The sequence below is a fragment of the Amphiprion ocellaris genome, chromosome 3, assembly GCF_022539595.1.
Source record: "Amphiprion ocellaris isolate individual 3 ecotype Okinawa chromosome 3, ASM2253959v1, whole genome shotgun sequence".
Lineage (NCBI taxonomy): Eukaryota > Metazoa > Chordata > Actinopteri > Pomacentridae > Amphiprion > Amphiprion ocellaris.
Window position 1 is genome coordinate 24501281 of NC_072768.1, and position 25244 is coordinate 24526524.

The 25244-nt window shown below is 40.9% G+C and overlaps 1 protein-coding gene across 2 annotated transcripts in view; it reads left to right on the top strand.

Annotated features, from left to right (window-relative positions):
- The first annotated feature begins 2037 nt into the window (after positions 1 to 2037).
- Positions 2038 to 25244, top strand: part of met (MET proto-oncogene, receptor tyrosine kinase) — a 79602-nt gene continuing 56395 nt past the window's right edge. Inside the window, exons 1-2 of one of the 2 annotated variants that reach the window (XM_023276607.3) lie at positions 2038 to 2340; positions 3871 to 5071. In XM_023276607.3, coding sequence (XP_023132375.2) covers positions 3872 to 5071 — 1200 coding nt within the window. In that variant the 5' untranslated portion in view covers positions 2038 to 2340; position 3871. The remainder of the gene's footprint in view (positions 2341 to 3870; positions 5072 to 25244) is intronic. The other variant, XM_023276606.3, reaches the window with a different exon arrangement.

Genomic DNA, 25244 nt, shown 5'->3' on the forward strand with positions numbered 1-25244 from the left:
AAAATAGAACATAGTTGTCGTGTTGCAGTTGTTGTGGTTGCAGGATGCAGATCATTCCTGCAGCACGTGTCATACTTTAAGGTTTCCGCATTCTGTATCTGAGCATATGTGAGGTTCACCACCAGACCAACCTCTTCCATCTCTTCCTTCTTCTTCTGGAGCTGCTCCCCACCAAGACAAGGGCCTGAGCCAAAACAGAGTTCATCACCACAGGAGCCACACAGACACACCCCTAAGGGTATACATTCAGGCACACACCCTGGGTCAGACACACCCCTTTGCAAATGCGTCAGAAAAGCCCTAAAGCACGGCAAAGCACAGTTCCTCTAACAAACAGTGAATACAGTGAGCGAGGGAGAGTATTGTGAAATGTCTGGCTCGTCAGTCTGCTACTGAGAATGAAACTGGTGACCTTTTCTATTTTACGTCTTCCCTCATACAACATCACCCAGTAAAACAGCTGTACCTCTGAACTTAAATTTTATCCTCATTATACTCAAAGTTTGTGAATCCTTACTACTGGAGTGTCTGCTGGTTGCTTGGCAACTTCACTGGCTCCACAAAGTCACTGTGCCATGCCAGGAAATAGTCCGCTGCATAATCCCCAGTAAAAACATGAATTGCTGTCTTCACATTTTGGTTTTTGTACCGATTAAATAAATGAAATGTTGATCTGTTCAATTTTTCTGAGCACTGATTCCAGAAATTCTGATCCGCGTTGCAGTTTCCTAGGTCTTTGTAATTTGTTATCTAACTGTTTAAACTTTTATTTACAGTTTCATTCATTGTACCTCACCGCTATCAGAAGTGAGGACTCCTGCTCCATGGCCCTTAGTGGTAAATAAAATCTGATGGTGCACACAGTGACAGGGTAACTCTGGTGTGATGTCAGAGGTAAGAGTCGCATCCTCTGGGAAATCAGCAAATTAAGGCTTCTAATAATGAAAGTAGCAGACAGTCTACAAGCAGCTGAACCTTTCTATTGGTAACATCTGGAAAAAGACGAGGAGAGAGGAGACTATTCCTCTGTAATTATACTTTGCATGACTGACACACTTAAAGAGTCCAGTTTGAAGTTGAAGATGTCACAGATTCCATCAGATCACTCATCTACCCACTCAAACACACTAGTCCGCTGTCTGTTTGCCTCATTAAACCGTCACATGTCACTTTGTCTGTCAGAAAGTGAGTGCAAACAGCTACAGTGTTGCTGCTCAGTAGCTCCATACCTATTAATTCTTCAGCCACACTCTGTTATCAGCCTTTCCAGTCTTCATTCCAAGTGCCCTCCTTTCAGGAAGTGGGACAAAGAAATATTTTGTGCCCGCTGTGATTCATGGCTGACACACACACTCTCACACATACACACACACACACACACACACACACACACACACACACACACACACACACACACAGTTGGTTTAGCCTTTATAACTTAGCTCATTATTTATGGCTGAGTGAGACATTTTAACATGAAGACCAGTTGTGTGACTCAGAGGGGCGCTGGAGCAGAGTCAGGTGGAAGCTGGAGAAGAAAAGACCTTCCTCCACAAAGAGCTTTTCTGACCTTGTCTTTGTTTTTGTTTTATTCAGAACTTTAAAACACTTTTTATTGTCAGACACAGTTGAAATAAAGAGTGTTGTAAACAAGTTTTATTGGCTAAAAGTTCTTTCTTTAGACATAAGAATGCTGAATAAATCCCTTCAAACCCAAGTTTCTCCGTTTTCTGTGTTATGTAATGAGACATTTACTTTGCTTGTAGTGCAGGAGCACAATGGATATGAAGCTCCTGAATTCACACATATATATGGTGGTGCAGAAATGCCACATAAAACTCACATCAGTAAAGCACCCAACAGTCTCTTTCAAAGGATGATTCTGGGCCACATGACGACCAGCTCATAATGCGCAGCTTGCTGAGTTTTTCCAGCTGTCCCTTCTTACCTGGGAGTGAGTCTCACCTGATCTCCAGCTCTGCAGCACCTGGACGCGTTAGGAAGTCCTCGTGGAGAGGAGGAGGCGGGGCTTTACGCGCCATGAGCGGAGCTGAGAGCTGAGATGTGAGCAGCAGCGGCTCTCTGCTGGATGCAGTCAGAGCCGAGTCCCACGTTTCAGCCAGAGAGACACCGAACTGTCTGTAACCATTTGAAAACAGTCAAAACATCAGGAGAAATTTTCTTTTTTTTTTTTGGTGTTTATTTTCCTGCTAAGAAAAAAGTGCGCAGCGATCACTTTGGAGTTGATGAGAAAGTCAAGAAGTCCCGCTCTTGAGTGAGAGACCAGTGGAATATGATTTGAATCAACGGAACGTATACGGCTCTGTTGTTCACTAACAGGTGAGTTCATCAGCATTTTTTCTAGTTTCTTTATTTCAGCTTTTATTTGTTTGACTCAAGCTGTATTTTCATGCGTAAAAACGCAGCGATGGTGTCTGACTCTAACACTCCAGAGCCCCTTTTTCTCCCCCTCCTCCTCTGGACATCACAGCCTATTTTGAAACGTTTTTTCTGGCTCCAAACACCATTTCAACCAACTTCCCACTTGTGTTTTCTGAGACCTTTAGCCATGAGTCACTTTCCTTTCAAACAGAAAACATTTTCACTGCTCTCCCCTCGCCTTTTGTCCTTTGAAAAAACAAGCATGCGATGAAGTGGTGATTTTTTTGTGTTTGGTGCAGGTGCGCAATAATGTGCCCCTTATTACTCATAATTTTAGGCCAAAACAAGTCGCTGCGTATCCTCCCCTCTCCTTAATAAGAGACGACTAACTCTAGTACTATGTTATACTCTATAATAGAATCGTAAATGATGTTTATGGTTCGTTTTGTCTGTTTTCTATGATACCACTGTCTTCCTCCTACAGTGGTGCCCCAGAGTCTAATATTTAGTCTTTGGCAAGTATTAGTGTTGTTTCATACTTTCTGCCTGCAAGCATCTGTCTGTGTTGATGCCTCCTGAAACACTGCGTGTGTTATGTATAAAAACTGAGCTCTCTCCATCAGACCTGTCCTAAAAAAACAAACGAGCTGCTAACAGTGAGACATCAGTCATAAAGCAGTCAGAATGTGCACACGATGAATTTATGCATAGCTGTGGGCATGAATATAAAACCCAAACTTACTGTGCTGGATGTTACTGCCTTGTTTTGGTTTACATCTAGGGATTGTGTTAAAACCACATCCAGATAGGGAGCATGCAGATGTACATTTTGCACATTCTCTGGTGTGATCTCCCCCCTGCTTTTCCTCTCCCTCCTTTCACTAAAAGCATCTCCCAAAGGACTACCATTTAGTTGCTGGGGTTATTTATCATTTTGCCGGACGGTCCCCGTTGCCGTCTCCCTCCCGCCTCTTTTGTTTTAATTGAGTTTATCTCCTCTCCCTTGGGCTTTTGCTGTCTAAACTTAGTCTCGCGGTTGCATCACCGTGCAGAACGGGCTTCTCTGGGTGATTCACTGCTTTGCCTTGTGCTGTGGTCACTTGGGAACAGAGCTGAGCACCACAGAAGTGCTCACCCAAGTCTTGCTGCTGGTTGGTCTCGGGTCGTGGAGTCAAATGTGGAAGTGTCCATGATAAGCAGACTGATATTAAAGCTTTGTCTTACCATAAAGGCTCCAGTCACTGGAGTGTGAGCACATTCACTGTTTGTGGCGAAGTGAGTAAACCCTGGCTTTACTCCCTGACACAGTTCTATTTATGAGTCTAAAAAAGGGATTCTAGTGTTCGTCTTGTTTCTCCTCTGAAGTCTCTAATGACTAAAATTCACACTCCAGACAACTGAGATATTTGTGATGAATGTTGTAGTTCTTTTTGTTGCAGCTGGCAAGTTTTACTAACTCATTTCTCATGTCTTTTAATTTTGGAACAGGATGAATCTCCGTTTGCTTCATGCCATCATGTTGCTGTGGGCCTTGTGCCCCAGTGTGCAGGGCCACTGTGATAAATCATCCGAGACAGCCAAACTCAACCTCTCGGTTACCTACGAGCTCCCAACATTCACTGCAGACTTCCCAATCCAGAACATGGTTATGCTGGATGGGATCATCTATGTCGGTGCTGTGAATAGAATCTACGCCCTCGCCCCCAACCTTACGAAGCTGTCAGAGTACCACACAGGCCCGCTGCTTGCCAATGAGACTTGCGACCAGAAACTGACAACAACCGGCAATAGTGGCAGGGTGGACAATCATAACATTGCCTTAGTAGTGGAGAACATTTACGACAAGGGGCTGTACAGCTGTGGTTCAGCAGATAATGGTGTCTGCCGCCGTCACGTCTTGGATGATGACATCAGCCCCAAAACTGTAGATGAAGAGGTCTCCTGCTTCGCTGACAAGGTGAAGCAAGGCAGGGGTCACATCAGCGACTCAGATGTTGTAGTCAGCCCCTCTGGATCTCAGGTGCTCAACGTGGAGAGCAACGTCATCAAGTTTTTTGTTGGGAACTCAGAGATCCCAGGCCCAGGACACATATCCGGCAATGGAACTCATCCCCACACCATATCTGTGCGGAAGATGAAGACAAGCCAGAATGGCTTCACTTTCTTCTCCAACTTCTCACACATGGACCTGATTCCATCTCTCCGTGGAAACTACTACCTGCGTTATGTTTATTCCTTCCACAGTGGCCCCTTCACCTACTTCCTCACCGTGCAGCAGGTGAGTAAGAACTCTCAGGCCTACCACACCCGCATAGTCCGCATGTGCTCCTCAGACCTTGTGATTCGCCGCTACATCGAAATGCCCCTTGAGTGCATCAGCACCGATAAGAGACGGCGACGCTCAACAGAAGATGTGAAGGTGTTCAACATCCTGCAGGCAGCACATGTTACCAAGGTGGGCAATGACGTGGAACTGCAGAAGCAGCTGAAGGTGGAAGAGGATGATGACGTTCTGTTTGCCGCCTTTGCCCGGGGAAAGCCAAATTCTCCGGAGCCGACCGCTAACTCAGCTGTGTGCGTCATGTCGCTGAAGAACATCAACACTTTGTTCAAGATGTACATGCAGAGGTGCAACACAGTCGACCCATATCACTTCACTGGATCAGACAGGAAGTCCTGCTACAATGTGGTAAGAGCTGGGAGGGGCTGCGTCTTACTGTGCAGTTTTAGCTATAGTAGAAGTCCCAATTTGCATTTCTATTTTTTGAAAGCAAATGCAAATGTACTGTTTTTTTTTCTCAACTGCCAAGAAGGCACAAGACATGAAAAAGTATTGAAAAGTATTTGTTTTGCAAATTTCATGTTTTTCCTTATGAAAAATTATAAAAACTATATATTGCAAAACAAATATCTTATTGGCTGATCCAACTGTTTATGTGTCTTTCTGGACTGATATATCTCTTGACTGGATTGAGTTTGAGCTTTATTTGTATTGATTCAGCTCCAATATTTGTCATTACTGTTTTTGAGATTGAATAAAATGCAAGTTCCTGCTGTTCTGTTAAATGTGGACTTCTGCTATGGCTACTGCTACATTCATATGTACTTTTATGGCACTTTTTATGAGGAGAATGATTTCTGCTGGTTTGAGCATCATCATGATGCAGTTTTACGATGTTCTAGAGACACATAAAAGAAGCACACGCTTCTATCAGTCATCTGTTGTGTATGCATGGCTTAGTTTTTATCTTTTGGAGTTATAGGCTCTGGTTGTTTATCTGATGCAGGCAGTTTGGTTTGTTGGCTTGAGAGACTGCTTCACTGTGACTGGGTGGTCTCAGGTTCACACAGGCGCTGCGTCCACTTTGTCCTTGTCTAAGTGTCCTTGAGCAAGACACTGAAGCATGACCGCCTCCTGACTCTGACCTGTGACCTGTCTGGTTGGGGATGTACATGCATGTCAATCTCTCAAGTGCACATACAGAAAATTTATAATAATAATGTTTTTCAAATCTGCTCTGAAAATCTATAAATGCCTGATTTATATACACTTATAACTTGCCAGTGGACTGATTACTGCCTGCATACAATGCTTTCTGTTGGTCAGTTGCACTTGTTTCATTGTTTTGGCTCTGTACTACAGCATACTGGATACAAAATGAAAGAATGACTGAGGTGAAAGTGCTGACCTTCAGCTGTAATTTGAGGTTGTTTATGTCCATATTTGGTGAACAGTGCACAGCTTGTTGTCTTTTTTTATACAAAGTCCTCCAAAGTGTCAGGACGATGGTTCTAAATATTCACAGACAGCAACTATTTATTTTATTTATTTATTTATTTAAGATGGGACAGTGTATATTAATCAACATGAGTCAAACTAAGAAGCTTTATAATGTCAAATAGCTGAAAGTTCTTGAATGGCTTGGTTACCTGACCTGAGTTCAACTGATCATGTGCTTCACTTGCTTAGGAGAAGGGAGGTGTTAAAAAAAAAAACCCTAGAAAGAATCAGAAATTGAGAAATTGTTACAGTTCAGACCTTGCGGAAAAACAAAAGATACCTGAGGGTGTCTATATTGAGCCCTCATACATTTACTGACCATTAGTAACCATTACTTTCTTTTAGTTTATTTTGATTTGTCCTGAATCTGAATTACATTTTGGCCTCTTAATAGTTTATTCACTGCTAATCTGATGTGGATAGAAAGACCTTCAAATGAATGCTTAATTTCAAATCCAGTATAATGTAGAAGTCCCCCTCCCCCAGTGCTGCTGCAGAATAGTTGTTGGTCTGCTGGGCTTTTCTACTTCACCTCTTTCCTCCAATCCATCAACAATGACCCGATCAATCGGTTGAATCACCTGATCAATAATGACGTGAAGTTAACTGCCGACCACCCTGCCAAAGGGTCTGTCAATAAGTGTACTGGAGCTGCCCCCTCTGTGACTTCATCTTTACTTAAGCTCAGCATCAGTCAGTACTGTGTATCACCAGTCAGGCTCAAGATTACCTCGGTCTCCTCAATGTTTTATCCAGTGAATAGGTTGTCGGAGGGCAAGCAGGTACAGGAGGAATGTGAGAGTCATGTGGAAACACCCAGCACAGTGCTGAGGAAGACTCTTGTCAAAACACTGGGTGCGTGAGTGTTACTAGGGATTTTTTTCATTACATTAGGCTTAATAGTAAGAAAATTATTGTTGTCATAAGCTTGACTGCAAACCACTAGCATGCCCGACAACACTACAGGTAAAAAGCATTTCAGATGGAATGTTTTTCACGTTTTATCCAAGTTTTAAATGTTTTGCAAACTAGTCTGTTAAGTGTTAGAAATATCAGTTTTGTTTTTTATCAATCTAGACATTCATTGGGGGCTGCACAGTGGGTCAGTGGTTAGCATTGTTGTCTTGCAGCTAGAAGATCCCTGGTTCGTGTCCTGGCCTGGGCCTGCATTGAGTTTGCATGTTCTCTCTGTACATGCGTGGGTTTTCTCAGGCTTCTCTGGCTTCCTCCCAAAATCCAAAAACATGCTGAGATTAAGCTGAGGTCAGACTAAATTGTAGGTGTGAATGTGAGCGTGATTGTTTCTCTCTCTATGTAGTCCTGTGACAGACTGGTGACCTGTCCAGGGTGTCCCCTGCCTTCACCCTAAGTCAGCTGGGATAGACTCCAGCCCCCCACAACCCTAATGAGGATAAAGCAGTGTATAGATAATGGATGGATGGATAGACATCCATTGGTTTCCATTCATTTTTGCGGGACATATTGCTTGAGTGGCGTAATCGATTCCAGTGAACGAGTCTACAAGTCTGCACAGAATCCTATTGAGTTCAGACTAAACCGAGACAGTTATGTTTACTTTCAGTTTTTATTACCACTGACTGCATCCTTGAAGCTTAAAAAACATGATTAACACAATGACTTTAACGTGAAGCATTAGCAAAGCCATGTTTTTGAATATTCAAAACCTAAATTGTTCAGATCAATGTTTTTATCACTTTTTGTCATGCACTGCTTCTTTTCTTGGCTAGTTAACTCTACTAAAAGTCCATAATTGGCATCAATGACACTTATATGACACTTGGGCATATTTTTGGATGTACTACTAGAGCATCAGATATAATAAAAACACAGACCTTCTCAACAAAACACTGCCCAATAGCACTACTAGTAGTCAAAAACTGTACAGGTTGCCTTTAACTTGTTTCATTGTTTAAAGGCAACAAAGGATTTTGTGATGTAGTTTTGTAAATAAACTGCACAATCATGCAACAATAATGTATCATGAACTAAGTTTATTCAGATGTGAAGTTGGCAATAGTTGTTTACACAACTCCCGCAAGTTTCAAGAATCTACAAATGTTTATACTTTACAGAAAATAATGGAAACCAATGCTTGTATGGAAAGGTGGAAACCCATGTATTTTCATTACTTTGCAAAAGTGTACAGTGTACATGATTCATTGTTAAGAGGGCATAACTTGCAAACACACTGCCTGGCCCTTTAAATTCAGATTGTAGTGATTTTTGAGACACAGACCTCAGTGCAGTGATCGTACAGATGCACATTAAGGGTGACATGTGGTTTAGGTTTGAAAACAGATCCAAATCAGCTTTGCAAATACATGTAAATATGTGGTGGGTGAATATTTGGATACATCAGTGCGGTCCTGACAGCTATCATCATTGGAGATCCACAGGGGAAAGTGAGGAATGCTGTGAGCAAGGGGGGTTCGGGGGCAGTGCATATCTGCCTCTCAGCGAGCCGTGATGAATGACTCGGGGATAACAGGGCATCAGCAGCTGGGCGGAAGATGATCCTCCCGACCCCCTGTGGCAGCCGGCCATGATGGCAAGGCATCTTCCCCGCTCCCCTCGACCCCCACCTGTTATCAGCACCTGTGGGAAAGTGGAAGTCGCATCAGTAAAACCAAAGAGCCTCTCTGTTTGGGTTGATGCTTCATTGGTATGATCTTTTTATTGACTTTTGTAAGCGCCATGTCACTCTTTTACAAAAATAAGTGTGAAAAATTAGAGCCTGCGCACACAGTAACACGCAACTTATAAGAAACCCTATAAAAGTCTGTATGTTTTAGTGGAAAAATGTAACTTGACACTTGGCAGTGTGAGTGCTGTGAATTCGTCTTTTTTTTGTCGCAAAGTGGTAGAAAAAAATGATTCAACCTTTGAAATCCACATAACAAACCACAACCCTTCTGGCTCTTAGCATCTTTGGTGAGCAGATGTGAAAAGTTTTCTCTGATGTAATGCTTAACAGTGAACAAATCTGAAATGTGCAAAAGTCAGAAGCACTTATCTGCTGTAAACTGATAACTCACAAAGCCTGTTGAGCTACTGTGAACAGGATCAAAGTAAAAACCTTTCTGAAGCAAATCAAACAACTCGCGCTCTCTCGCCGCCACACTGTTTAACAGGAGTTGCATTGTAGCAAGTGGCAAACACCGAGCCAACCTTTTTCTCTCCTAAAACCCCAAAACAGTAATTGTCTGCTTCCACTTCTTGACAGTGACTGGCTGCATATAAACTGCTGTTTTGATCATTCTGAGTGAGAGTGTACTGTTCCATTATTAGACATTCTTTCCTCTTGACTCACTTGATTACAGGGTGACATCAGTTTTGCTGGAGGTACAGGAGCATCTCTGCACTGTGTAATTACCATAGGACTGCTTTTCTTTCTATTTATGATACTGTGCATAGTTTTGATGTGTCTTAATTTAATGTTAATTTTTTCCTTTAAATTGCCAACTTCATTCTTTTGCATATACAAAACTGTTTTCACTCATCGGCCCCTGCTTAACTACCCCTGACACACCCTCACCACCAGCGTTCACTTCTTTTTCTGCAGAAACAATTAGTACGAAAATCTGCTGTTTCAAAATATTTCCATTTCATCGTCAGTGACGCAGCAGGTCAAGTGCTCAGTCGCTGCTGCCAAAAGAGCTTTTACCTTTGTGAAGCTGTTTTCCAATCCCTCTTTTATTGCTGACAGCCTTGCTTGTCTCCTCCTGTCCTCAGCTGCCAGGCCAAGAAACAAGCTGTAACGACAAAAGGCCATTGAACAACTGCCCACCTGATGCTCGTGCAGTGAGCTTGGAGTGGAACGATCTAATCATAGCTCCACTTAATAGATTTATGACTTGCATCCAGTGGCATATGGCAGGTAGACTCTCTGTTATTGTGAGGTATTGTCGAGATGAGGGTGGCCATAAATCCATAAAAGTTGTAAACACTTGGAGGATACATACTCAAACACACAAAAGGGTATTTTAGTCGTTTGCTCCACCAAACTGTGCTTCGCTGATGGAAAAGTCCCAATGGGGATCTGGATGAGGTTGAAAGCTCACTGTAAGAGCATGTTTGAAGTTTTTAAGTGGTGGTTGTCAGCTCAGACGTGCCTCTTAACTCCAGTTTAGGGAGCAAGATATGATACATGTTGTAATGACGAGTGGCTCTCTTTTCAGCTGTCTATGTGAGAGAGCAAATCTGCTTTTATTTTTACTTCTGCAGCATCACTTCTGTCTTCAGGCTCCTCTCTTGCATGAAAAGCTTGAAACTGAAGAAATAATTGTTAAACTTCACCACGAGACAACAAGCTATTAATGATTGCTGTGCATTAATATTAAAATATAGACGTTTTGATGGAATCTGTATTCATAGAGGTTGAGGTACTTTGACAGTAGTTCCCAAAAAAAAGGCCTCAGTTGCTCTAGTTGTTGATTTCAGAAGAAAAAAAAAATGATATGTAACAGTTGAACCGATAATGAATCCAGTCATTTATTTACAAAAGACAAACTAAAACAGGTTTTTAAGTACTGCAAGAAGCATTCTTGTACTACTAACTAAATACCAAACTGTAACCTTAACCAATGTTTTCATTGGCAAAATATTTCAGTAGCTCTCCACGGCTCAGAGAAATTTACAGATATCAAAAGCACGCTTTAAACTATTGATCTGACCCCAAGACCCCATGTCCTTAAAGCATTGCTTTGAAAACAGACATGTAAAGCCATTTTCCTGGGTAATGTAGTGTGTAGAACCATGGCAGGAACGCCTGGCACCCATTCCCATAAGTCTATCGACAGAGCAGGAACATTTGAGACAAGAAATAAAGAACAGCCACATTCGAGGTCAAAATTATCATCGGATTAGCATTGATTTGGAAAACCCACCAAATGCTGATTGCTTTTAAATTGAATCTTTGGCCTGATTGATTATAGTGTGTGTAATATAATTCTAGCTGGGAGAGGCTTCTGACCGACTGTCATTTTAATTAGCTCGCCTGTTTTAATGAACAAGTTTTAAATGCTGGCTTGAAAAAAATGTCAAGCTGCCACACAGGCTCTATGGCTTTATTAATGTGAGAGAATAAACATCTAGTTATGTGACTTAAAGGACAGAGTGGCTTTGCCAATTATTTGGTCACTAGATGAGATATGATTTCATTACATTTGCACATGAGAAATTTGCATCAAATTGTCATTTGTGGTCCAGTTGAGAATCAAATATATGCAAATATTACCTGCTAGTGCTGATTGATGAATCATATTTTTATCATATGAATATACACAGTAATCATATCATAAAACACTGCATGGAATTTGACACAAAAAATCCTTTTATTAACACATGCCATGCATTCACACCATTTGGCCAATCTGATGAAAACCCAGCTACCCTCGGATTAATGTGTGCCATCTGCAAGGTTTCTAGAGGGAAATGTCAAGATGTTTTTGTTCAGTTTCGAAGAAAATATTTAAACAGGAACAGCAGGGCAAATTAAACTTTTGTTTGTGTATATATTTCATTAGAATAAGAAAGTGTGTCCAAACTTTTGACTGGTAGTGTATTTTAGGACCGGGACTTTAAAGCGTTAATTTCCATAAATTTGTCACAGAAAAAATAACGTGTTAAAAAATATAGCGCATTTAATCGCACCTTTCTTGGTTACCTAATTTCTGGTACTCTGGTAACACTGATGCACACTCCAGCCCGGTAGGTGGCAGTAATGCACTTAAAGTCTATGTACCAGCCGCAAAGAAGATACACAAAACGCACTGAGTGATGTCAGGGCACAAGAACGTTTGGTGAAACTGAAGGAAAACAAGACAGCATTGAGCTTGTTGCGCGGAAAGTTTTCTTTTAAAAAACTTCCCGATGTGAGCTTGGATAAAAGCGTGGTTGTGTGCAAATTGTGAAACAAAGAGTTTTCTGATCACTGCGTCACTTCAAGCCAACAGTATCACCTCAATGCAAAACAAGTTGTTGTTAGCACCAGAGCTAATGTCAACTACGACAATCCTGGTACCAGCAAACAGTGTAGCCATCCCATAATAGACCACTTTTCAAGACATTGAAAGTGCTTGAGTTTACAAAAAGTCTTAAAATGTTGCATATAATCGCTATAATTGCACTTTGAGTTTGCAGTCAGATGAAAAATGCACAGGTAAATATAAATGAAACAAACATTTTTTGTTGTTTAAGTTCATGTATATGTCCATTAATAGATTATTAATAGATTCAATCGTCAACCAATATTTATTTGAATTGAAAAACTTTGGTTATTGTGTCAAATATTGCTATTTGACAAAAATGAAGTAATTGCGACTAATTAATTACAAAGCCTCTGATTAATTAGATGAATTTTTTAAATTGTGTCCCACCACTAGTATGTGTGTGTGTGTGTGTGTATATATATTTATTATTGAATAGCTAATGTGCACATTTGAATATTCGTCACACTTCTTGCAAGTCTTCTCATTATCACAGTATCGACCAATGTTATCGTGCATCACAGATTTTCTGCAGGTGTTCCATCTACTGCTGATATTTTGTTTTAGTTATTGTTCTTCTGTTCTCTGAATACTTGTGTTGTGTGCAAGGTTGCACCTTATTTTACAAATGAGGTCTTAACTGAAGTGCTTGCAGACCGGACATCTTAAAGGGGATTATGTTTGACATGTTCCTGAGCTGAAACTTGATCGATTCAACAAACTAAATGTGAAGAGTTTGCTTACGAGTCACTTTTGAAAACAACAGTTCAGAGAGATTTACAGAAGGAGCAAAGAAAGAAAAGAAGCAGCAATTTGAAAACAAAAAAAACTGCAAAATACAAAGTCATCACACCAGGAAAATACCACATAGAAAATATGTAGGAACATAAAACAAAATGTTCATTATTACTTCTTCAGATATGGATGAGTTTGCATCAGTTGCCTTGCAGCTAAAACACTATAAATGTCATGTATCCAAGCTTAAAATCAACATCTGCTCCTGTGGTTGGAGATTTGTTGTAATGTGACAGCAATTACTGATCAATCATCAGTTTGAGCATTCTTGATGTTTCATATGCTTGTTGTAGTTTTCCACTGATATAATGGAAGCTTCAGGTGATTAGACCCACAGCTGTCTGACAATAGACGGACTTAACGCTACAAATCTCTCATTCGTGCTGCTGATTCAGTGGACTCTGTCACGGTTTTCAGCCCCGCATGCCCGAGCCTGCTCATGGCATCACTAAGCTGGTATTTGTTCGCTTGAACTCTATATATGCATGAACCAGATGTACAGAACAGTATGCTTTATGTGAGCTAGTGTACAGAGCATCAACAGCACCGTCATGTAGAAAATATTTTCTAGAGTTGCTTGTCCCCTCATAGAAAATGTATAAGATTTGCTGCTGTGCCACATTTTGGCAGAATGTTTTGTTCCTGTGACGTTCCCGTCTTGTTTTGGAAATCTGCATCATATTTCTATGAGTTCTTTGTCTTGGTTTATTAGGTACCATTAGACTAGAACCATATATAAACATTTGCCACTATTGGCAGCCAGAACATGCATTATCAGTCCCCGAAAATCTACTGTTTTCTTTACAAGCTGTGGTGGATTTAACTCTCAAAGTATTTTCCATTTCACTTGCAAGACAGACAGACATGTGACAGGTGTCCACATGTACACAGAGGAGAGAATAGGGATTAGTAGAATTAGAATCAGAGTTTCCCCCAGTTTCTTAGTGCCTTTTCACTGTACCTTTCAACTCTACTCACTGACACCTTGACTTTCTTCGCAATTTCTCTGTAGGAAAGACCTACATTTTTAAGTGTTATGATGGTCTGTCTCTCTTCTGTTGTTAATTGCCTTTTCCTCACCATTTTTATAGCAACACACTACTTTCTGCAGTACACTGCTGTTCAAATAATGCTCTGGAGGGTATGGTGCCATGGTGTGTTCCAACACTACTTTTATGCAGACAGAGGGGGTTGGAAGAAATCGAGAAAAGTTGGGACACCTGTAGGATTTGATAGCACCAACTTTCAAGGCTTGATTAACCTCCATTGCTGCAGAACAACTTTAGGTTGTTAACCCATTTCTTGTTCTCTGAAAAAGGCCTTTTTGTGTAATTCTGAAATGTACATTATTTTTCAATTTTGGATAACCTTATCTTTTTTTCAACCTCTGGCAGTTCACCACTTACCTTTGTACCATTTCAAGCTATTCATTGGACTCGAACTACTTGATCTTCAATATAGAAAATGTAATAAAGCATTGAGAAATATAATTCCAAAATGAAGTTTGTAAAGTGCATAACATAAGAAAGTGATTGGAGGAAACAGTATGGTGTAGAAAAAAACTTCAAAATGGTTACAAAATTAGTTGTTTTTGAATCTTTCCATGTGGCAAAAGGGAAATTATCCATCAGATGATGTTATTCACACAAGTAGCTCAAGAAAATAGAGGCAAAAAAATCAAACAGTTCGCATGATACAGAGCAATGCCTTCCTTTACAAATTTGCTGTTACCACGGATGTCGCAAACAATGTCTCACATGCCCGAGCCTGTACATGCCATCACAAAGCCGGGTGAAGAACCCAGCTCTCAGCTGCTCTCAGCAGGCGGGCACATCTCTAACAGGAATCAACAAAAGAATGAAAATACGATGTTCTTGTCCCATCCTGTCCATGTCATTTCACCCTTCTTCTTTCTTCGTTCTGATAAAGAAGACTCTGTGCGAGTGCTTGTAGTGAGAGTGAGATTACATCTGGTGTGTTTCAGTAACCTGCATTTATCTCCTGACACACGTGTTAACACAGATGTTCAGATGTGCATGCGTGTGCACACACAGGTATGTACACAGCAGAGGTAGACACACACACTACCGTTCAAAAGTTTGGGGTCACCCAGACAATTTCATGACCCCAAACCTTTGAACGGTAGTGTGTGTTGGTTTGTTTACAGATCAGCTGATCTCATCCGCAGAAAATTTGTGGCAAAAAAAGCAGATGCACTTTATTAGATTATTTCTAAATATTGATAAATTGATTTAAACATTGACAGAAGACTTGACAATCAATTAGTGGAGTCTTTACTTTAGGCCAAATCAAACACTCACTAGTTGCAGTTATTCACACAAAACAACCACATTCCATGTGTTCATGGACTTTAGGAGACTGTGATCTGAATTTAGAACTATTTTTGACATTATATGAAGCAAACAGTTAATTGAGAAAATAATGAAGACATTAATTGATGATCGAAATAATCAGTAGGCCATATCAGTGAGTACATCTGTTCTGCTGCTGTCTATGTATTGTTTCGTCTTTGAAAATACTGCGATCGTACATTCTGATGATGAAGATGAGATGAAGATGACCTCAGAGAGGGCTGGCAGCTGTGTGCCCTCCACCCCTCTACTCTCAGGTGGGCTGTTGCGTCACCTGAAAGCCATGTTCAGGCAGGTTCTTCTGCAAGATTAGAGGTTTGGTCAGCACCCACATCCAGGCAGAAAAAAAACACACAAATGTACATGGAGAGTATCTAATGTCATGGCTTACAAAAGCTTCCCATTGATATAACCTAACCTTGAAGCGGTGCCAATCATGACAACCCACAGGTTGCGCTTCAGTGGATCATTAATATCCATCAATATTTGACTAATGATCACCTTGCAGAACAAAAAACAACATATTTTGACAATAGTACAAGATTAAACTGTCATGCAAAGATTGCATCCAGCTTATTTCAGTACTAGCCATCCATCTCAGTAGAACCAGGTGACTGTGAGTCTGCTCATGTCTGCAGGCATTTCCTGGTGATTTTCTACATGATTTCACATTCACTCAATGTCAGTGTTTAGTTTTGAATCTGCAGAGTTAATTATTAGCCCAGGAGTTCAGTTTCTTGTTTTGCTGGAAAGTTGGAAGTGTGTGCAAATCCTTTTGCATAGGCTTTTGTATGCACATCTTATCTTTGTTCCCTAGATAAAGAGCGGTGTAGTAAATGTGCAAACCGTCAGTGCCTGCAAGCTGTCTTCCAAGAAGCAGGAGGGCAAATTACTGCCAACCAAACATCATCCAAATACTGTTAAATTTAGGCCACAGCTGTTAAGATTTTATTGCTAACTACCACTTTGTCAGATAAACAATAATCACTTATAGTTTTTTTCTCTCCTTCTCATGTCTATTTTGCTTCTCAAATGTGATTTTATGATGCATTTCTTTCCTTTATATGGTTTGAAATAGAATAGTTTGGGGGGTAACTGTGTTAGTGGGACAAAACATCTCCTGAAGATGGAGCATTCTCTTAGCTTTTAGTTTGCTTTATGGTTGTTATAATCATCTTTTTCCACACTGATTTACAGGGTCAGCTTTTCTTATTCAGTAGTAAAAGAAGCCTTGATGCAGTGCCACTCCTTTCTCTTTTGCTTGTAAGCCCTATTTTCTCAGTCATCAACATACATGCTGTCATATTTGGATTCCAACCAAAGATTCAGTGTTTTTTATAAACATGTCATTAAATATCAACATCCTATATGTCTTGTGCATTTTTTCACCAACATTCAGTCTGATGTATTTGATGTCTTTGGACATGTTTGGGTGTTCTCTAGAGTTTTAAAGTGTTTTAACAAGGTTTAGATGCACAGCACAAGCTTGTAATGACTGACCCACAGGTGGAACATTGTTATGGGGTCAGAGTATTGACTGGAGTGTCTGAGGTGATTTTTCTTTCTTTTATTGTGCTCTCTTCTTCAAGACTCTGTAAACTACTTTAATTACTTTTTGTTTCAAAATCATCTATTTCAATTTTGGTGGTTTTAGAAATCAATCATTTACTGTGGTTGGCTGATACAACACTGCAGGAAATGCTTCTTTCCAATTCCACAAAGTGCTCTGGTGATCATTGTGTCCGAGTCATATTTTTCTGCTTTGACACTGTGTTGCAAATGAGATATTTTCCTCAAATACCATCCTGCTGACTGTTTCATCTCTGATTTGATTTCTTAAATGCTTCTCTTACCAGCATGGAGTCACTTGCCAACAGTGCCAGAAGCCATTCATGATACACTTGTTTCGTGTCAAATATGGAGGAGCTTTGCTCCGCTGAGCTTATGAGTCAAGGCCCCCGAGCTATTTCCTAATCAGCTGCATGCCTCCTACTCTTCCATTTCACCACATGGTGATATCCTGCTCTCAACTGAAATGAGGCATGTGGATGCTTATCTGTCAGCCCCTGTGCTCTAAATGAAGGACCCAAAGCAATCTCCTTTCGTCCTGCTGCTGTCCTTAGCAGCGGCCTCACCTCGACCCCGGATCATTCTACTTCCTTGGCTCTGGCTCCTCCAAGCTTTGTCATAAGGTCTGAGTCTGCCCCTTTGAAACGCTCATAATCACAAAGTTCACTAGAGCAGCAAATGATCCCAGCAGGCCTGCAACTCCAAAAACTGGGAAGACAGAAATGAAAGCTTACCTCATCTCCACATTTCTCAAGCTTCAGGGGTTGTTGTAGTGAGTACACCGACAGAAACAAGCCAGATCATGCTGGAGATGCACGTTATCTCAAAACAATTATCTCAAGTCAAAACTAGAGCACGTGGCATAAGGTTACCTACCTGACCAAAGAGAGTAACCTGGCTTCAGAGAGAGGAGGAACCGTTTATCAGGCCCCGACCTGTTCAATTTAAGGCCCTTTTGAACAGACAGCCTCCCCCTGCATACATGTTGTCATTTACCTGCTGACACCACATTCATAACCTGAGAACATGCACGGAAAAAGGTCTTAACTCTCAATAAGACCAAAGCCAACTGCAGAAAGTTTGAGGGAAGAGATGGCACAACTAAAACGTTTTCCAGCCATTTAAGTTCCTTTTGCTCTGGATGAACTGTTGAATTTCCTTTATCAGGTATTTCAATAGTCTTCCTGAGCACACAGATAACCCAATCAAGTAACCTAGATTTTTTAACCAAATGGAAGTCGACACCATGTCATTCCAAAGGAAGGTCTCACCTCAGATGAGGACTAATCCCCCCATTCCATTCAACCAATAATCCTCCTCACACAGTGCAAGCAGGGGATTGTGCCCCAGTGTGTACTCAAGTAATGGAGGCAAATGGAGAACACACCCTCCTCCCCATCTCTGTGTCCGCACACTTGCATGGCTTTTATCACCCTGCTGTGCTCCCAAACAATGCACCACAAACAGAGAGGCTATCTAGTCAATCCCTGGGACACCGCAGATATTGTCTCCACAGGCTTTGATCTTATCCTCCTCATCTGTGATCCTGGCTTGAATCATAAAGGGGGAGGAAATAAGCTCACACCTGAGAGGGCTGAGTGGCTTTTCTTGGAAATGAGCAGTGCGTTTTATGGTTAAAAGCCTGGTTTTGTCAGCAGCTGGACTTTGCCAAGATTGTTTTGAGGATTTTGGTTTAAGGAGACCTAAAAATAGCTTGAAGGCTGCTTTTCCAAAACAATTATTAGCTACATTTAGTTTTATAGGGACAGCCTTATTCTTTGTTAGATTTGCAAACCTGACCAAGTTGCTGTGTTTATTGTTTTGAAAAAAAATTGATATTAGTTTGCGTCGCACACCTTCCAGCCTGTGCATTTTTCAAAGTAAAACATGGAACCAAGCCCTCATCATAGTCAGTTTGCTGAGATCCTCCAGTTCAGAGCATTAAAAATTCTGGCTTCAGGTCTGGTAGCTCAGTAAATGAGTACAAGCAGATGCAGCAGAATTATTCAGGGCCCGATCCCTGAACATCTCTTATATATGTGTGTGTGTGTGTGTGTGTGTGTGTGTGTGTGTGTGTGTGTGTGTGTGTGTGTGTGTGTGTGTGTGTACAAGTGTGTGAGAAGGAGGTTGAGCAACACTGCAGAGTCTGATGCCAACTTCCAGGAGTTTTACAAGTGTGAAAAAATAGCACAATGATGCATTGTTGCGCTCTCGGCCAGCTCTCTGAGGACAGAAGCGATGCTGATTTGTCTTTTGCATCATGCAGTCCAGAGACTCTGAAGTGCACAAATGGCTGCCACCTGCAAGCTGTCAACTCATGCTGTGAAATACTTTATGGTGGCTTCATAAAGATCTGCTTCCATTCAAAAACATGTCTGTTTTCAGATGCTTTTTGATGAGGTTTGGACCTGTGGTTCAGTGTAATCTCTTGATTATTGTAGCTCTGTTATTTTCATGCAAAGCAGCTGAAATGATGCATTTTCTTTTCTGTCACTTGGTGAAAAGAAACAAATATGAACGGCTGTGCAGCTGAGCAATAAAAGACATTCTCTGTGAAGAACTTTTTCCTCCATGTAGTCTGCCACATCCCAGATTCCTCTTTTTGCTGTCGTGTCGCTCTGCAATCATATTTGTTTGGTTCTCTTCATCTGACTCTGATCTGAGCATTGCTATGAGTACGAGCACAGTGTTTCTGCCAGCGCTGCGCCTGCCGGTGATCTCATCTCATCCAGGACCATGCTGAGATGAGGACGCCCGTGTGTTCAGACCTTATGTTGACCCTCGGTTGATAAGCTGTCTTGCTGTTGAAACGCAGGCCGGTGCTGTTTACAACCTGAGGTTATCTGGCTGCTCCTCAACGGCTGCTGCTGGGCTGCAGCCTTCCAGCTGCTGTTTCCTTGTCTGCCCCATGGATGAGCAAGAACCCTGTTGCCTCTCAGATAGAAGCTCGCCTCTTAAATCTGAAAAAAATGAGAAGCAGAGAGAGCCACTTATAGTCATGAATGTTCTATTCTCTAAATGGTAGCAAGAAGGCCTGAGGAACTGTTTTTGGCAATATCTGCTCACAGTGAAATCTTCACTGTGAAGATTCTGCCAAGTGTCTGCACCGGTGGATGGATCTGATTATTCCAGACTGCTTGGAAGCAGGAATTTCAGAAAAAAAGAGAGCTGGATGAATAAGTTCGCAAAATGTCAGCATATATCTTCTAAACACTCGTGTTTATGTCCCCACTTTGAAATGAATGTAGGTCTTCTCAGCATAAAGAGCCAATGGTTTTGACATTTTTAAGTGAAGCTGTTGAGAGTGTGCATGGCAGAACAGCTGCACTTTTAAACCCCCTCTGACCTGAGTAATCAATGGGAAAGGGTAATACTAATGCTAATAAAGTCATGCGGACAGATGATTGGTGCTAACTCCCCAAAGCAGCCTCGACACTAAATCACCCTCCCCTTTACATTCATGTGTTTCTGTAATTAAGAGCACATGTAGGAATGGCAGCAGCTTCAGTAAATACGACCGATCGCTCCCCTCAGCTGTCAGATTGGAGATCGATGTGACCTCAGAAAGACATTAATGCTCTAAAATAAAGTCCTGAGTGAGTAACGTTCAGGCTGAAAAAGCAAGGCATGATGCGATGTTCATTTGCCCCCCAAAATTACCCTGCATCATTGTTCATTTAGTTTGAGTGCAGTCACAAAGTATTAAGACGTGACGTTCACAGATGTACACATCCATATTCATCCACATTATACTTGTCGGCCTTTTTACTCCGAGGGAGCTCATAGAAAAAGCACTGCAGTACCTACAACATTAATTTGAGGCAAATGTAAACTTTCTCAAATTACCACAACCATATTTCCTCATGTACTTGCAGATCTACTGTAGACATTCAGGCAGTTTTGGTTTATTTGTCTTGGTTTTCAGATGCCTGCCTGCACTCCCATACATTAGAGGTGAATGAAGTTCTGTCTGTGCTGGTCACATTAAAAATGCCATTCACTGCAAAAACTTTAACAGTAATGTCCTCCATGGACATTTTCCATATGCTATTCTCTCACAGCAAAGACAGGACTTCTCTGGTTTTCACTGATGTAAATTACATCATTAGATATGAGAAATTTCAAATTCAAACACGGCTCGATATTGCTGTCTTAAGAAAAGATGAGCTTTGCTATGTGTATTGATCCTTTAAAGCTGAGCACTTAAATGTCAAAGTAACTGTTGGGGATGGGTTTTATAGCAGAAAAATGTGCCACAGTAAAATGCTTCATTTCAGTCAATATGGATAATTATTGATTATTTTTTAATTAATATTTTTAACAAAGACAAGCAGAGAAAAGGTTTAATAAAAATGTAACCACTTTAACTTATTATCAAGGTACGCAGATAATAGTTTTATTGTTAACACAACAAGGAAAAGCACACAACCAAATGCATTTACACATATCAATAAAAAAACATATCGATAAAGGAATGACCTCATCTTGATGGACATTTAAAAAAGAAAACAAGTAAAACCCAGAGGTGCAGAGAGGGTGACCAGAACGTCCATATGATGTACATTTTGTCATCTTCCGAATTCCATGTGAGTGTTCAAACAGTCTGTGCAGTGATTAAGCTACAAGGTCGATAGTGCACATGCTAAATACATCTACCTACACTACCATTCAAAAGTTTGGCAATTTCATGTTTTCCATGAAAACTCGCACTTTTGTTCAGCTGATAATATAATTGCACAAGGGTTTTCTAATCATTAATTAGCCTTTCAACACCATTAGCTAACACAATGTAGCATTAGAACACAGGAGTGATGGTTACTGGAAATGTTCCTCTGTACCTCTATGTAGATATTCCATTAAAAATCAGCTGTTTCCAGCTAGAATAGTCATTTATCACATTAACAATGTCTAGACTGGATTTCCGATTCATTTAAGGTTATCTTTATTGAAAAAAATTTTTTTCTTTCAAAAATAAGGACATTTCTAAGTGACCCCAAACTTTTGAACGGTAGTATATCTGAGGCATTTAAGTCACATTTAATCAAACCATTTTCTCATTGCTGTTGATGAAGTATTTTTACTTGATAGCTATAATTTTATCTCACAGGCCCAGTCATTGTTTCATTTTAAATCCATTCTGTAAGAGCTGTTCTCTCTTCTCAACTCCTGGTCCTCAGACCAGCACTGTCCCACAGAACATTACCTACCAGAAAGAACAAGCAGACTAACAATTAAGTGGCTTTGGACCGTTTGACCTGGCGTGATCTTTGGGCTGCATATAGTCTCATCTCTGTCTGTCACAACCACAACAACAGGATGCTGATTTTACATTGTAGTATTCAATCAGTGACATTAGCCCATCGTAATTTGTGCTGCTACTGTTACAACAGCCTTGCTAAGGTGCAGGGGGAAAAGTTTATTTCCAGTCGGTCAGGAAAATAGAATAGCTCTCTGACTAATTACAACCCTACTCTTTATTTCAGGAGCCCCACTCCCCTAGAACATACCCTCTATAAAAGCAGCCTAAAATGTGAAACAGTGGTTGGAATAATAAAACCAAAACAAAATATAATTTCTGATAAGACAAATGCAACAAGCTCCTGCCCATTTTAATGAAAATGTGAAAGTAGAACTCTAAATGGGTAATAACCACTATTATCAGGCAGAAGGGTCCCTACCACAGCATCCTCACAGCAGATGTCACAAATATTGATGTGATCTCAGTATTTAAACAAATAAAAGTCAGGGAGGAAAGTATGAGTCCAGTAGGAGTGTTTTACTGTATGTTTCATGTGGAAACTGTAAGCCAAGCATGACTAGCCAAGTTTATAAGGTGTAATGTATCTCATATGTCTGAAACTTTTATGAAACACCTAGGATTGGAGCTGCATGGATGTTACCTCATATCAGTCATGAGCGGAAAAAGGGCCCATCTGGTATGTAAATACACTGAAACTGGCTTCTAAGAATAATTTTAGAAACTCTTCCATGTGAAAACCTTCTTTCTTGATATCTCATTTGTGAATGCAAGAATGTATGAAGGGGTTGAACGATTTAATTCCCTTTGATCTGCAGACTGTTACTTTAGCTACTGTGTCAGTCTGACCGAAATGTATATTTGCAGGACGACTCTGGAAAGCTCATCTGAAAAATGTCCTGTTGCCTTTTCAGAGGAATCGGAGAAGCTCTCAGAGAGCAGAAATAGTGTCTTTTGGCCCCCAGATCACCGAACTCAGCAGTCCATCATTTTTCCCCTTGTTTTGAATCACATAAATCTCTGAGAAGAAGAGGAGGAAAATATGTTGATACTTGCAGGGAAAGAAGTTGCTGTGTCAAGGAGAGGTGAAAAATCGTCCTTAACTGTGTTCTCAGAGATGATATTTTAGTCTTTCACTGGAGGCAGAGGAGACAGAGGATGCAAGATCATCAGTCATCCAGCCACGTTTCATACAGTTAAGGTGATTTAGTGGCGCTGAGAGACTGGAAGTTGTATTGTTCCTTTGTGGGAGAAGCCAGGAGAGCACACACAACCACACACATAGCAGATTATTATTTAGAATGAAGTGTGTGTGTGTGTGTGTGTGTGTGTGTGTGTGTGTGTGTGTGTGTGTGTGTGTGTGTGTGTGTGTGTGTGTGTGTGTGTGTGTGGAGGTAAAGGAAGTAGAAAAAAAGAGAGGAAGGTGGTTTGTGGAGAGATGAATTGAGGGAGGACGAGGGGCAGAATTGAATTCAGGGCCGACCAGACAGAGAGGCTTTAAGACACTAACATTTTCCAAACAATAAGATATTATTTTCAGTACTCGGGCTAAACAAGAGTGTATCCTTCTGGCTGTGGCGCGTGAGAATTTTTGGTCAGGAAGAGTTTTGTGCAGGAAGTGATTTGTTTGACATATTTGAAAAATAAGAAAAATGATCGTGCCGTCTTCCCTCACTCCTTTCCTGCTACAAAACAGTTTCCCCTCAAGCCTCAGAAGTTGTCATGAAATAAGCATGACCTCTGAAATGCAAATTATATGTTGTGTGCATGAATAATGCAAAGGCTGCATTCCTTCACAGGAAAGGACACAACATTTCATCGTAAACACCATCATTTTGTGTAGAATGGTCAGCTGACTGTTTGGACAACTTAAGTCTTTGCTGAAGTGCTTCAGCAATGTGCAGTCTACTGACTTCCTTTTAACTCCAGAACCCTGTGTCCTTAAAGCGTAAGATGGATTATAATGTTTAAGTAGATCTGACGGTTCCAAAGGGATGTGCTCATTTAGAATTTTTTATGTCAGCAGAAGCTCATTAAAATCCAAACTGAGACGGAGAGAGAGTAAATGAAGGCGAGCTAAAACTGTGGTAATGTGGTTAAACGTGGTCACATTTTGCAGATGTTTGGTCTAGATTTAGTACAAGGGCGAGGCAAAGCCTGCAAGCAAAGTGCTACAATTATCACATCTGGTTGTAACAAAGGTGTGAAATAGGATCTTAACGTTAGCTAAGGAATTCTGACAGTATTTTGGAAATGAACTTGCAATCTCTGGCAGTTTCTTTCATCTGCTAATGAAAAGAATTGATATCGAGATAATTGTGATAGAAAAAGAAAGAAACAAGAAAAGTACTCAGAGAGCGCACTACTCTGCCAAGGCTGTTCAGTCTTTGTATCATTTCTGACGAATGAAATCTTTAATAAAAAATGACCTTGCGCTGAGCACAGGCACTTGTTATGCATGTGTACGTTACGTACGCACACATCAATTAACGGCCACCATTAACTGCTGGGATTTGGAAACACCCCCACAATTGAATCAATTGTTCCTTCTATCATTTCTGACGGCTAAGTCCCGATAGATTTGTAGTAGGATTGCAATCATGTGATCGTCAGCAGGCAGCTGGTAGCATTCACTTGTTGTCATAGTTACGGTGACACCGTGCCGGCCGCTACCTCGCAATGGCAAATCCTTAACAAATCAAATGGAAATGGATCCAGACTATAAGCCCCATCACTGCCAAAATCTAGTGAAAATTTGCTCTGAAATTTTCATCCAAATCTGTTTTTGAGTAATGTTGTGCACAGAAGGAAGGAAGGAAGGAAGGAAGGAAGGAAGGAAGAAAGGAAGGATTCACGTACGCAGATCATAAGATAACTCCACTACGTTCCTTGGTGGAGTAAAAATCTGTTCATACCACAATAGGTATGCACCAGCCTGCTACATGGACAGTTACACTGTTTGTCATGTAGAACGCAGACACCCAGGCATATAGCAGCTTACAGATCGGGCTGCTGTTACTGTGATTATTTCTGAGATGTGTGGAGCACAGTGCAGGGACGTAGCACAGGATTTCTGGAGA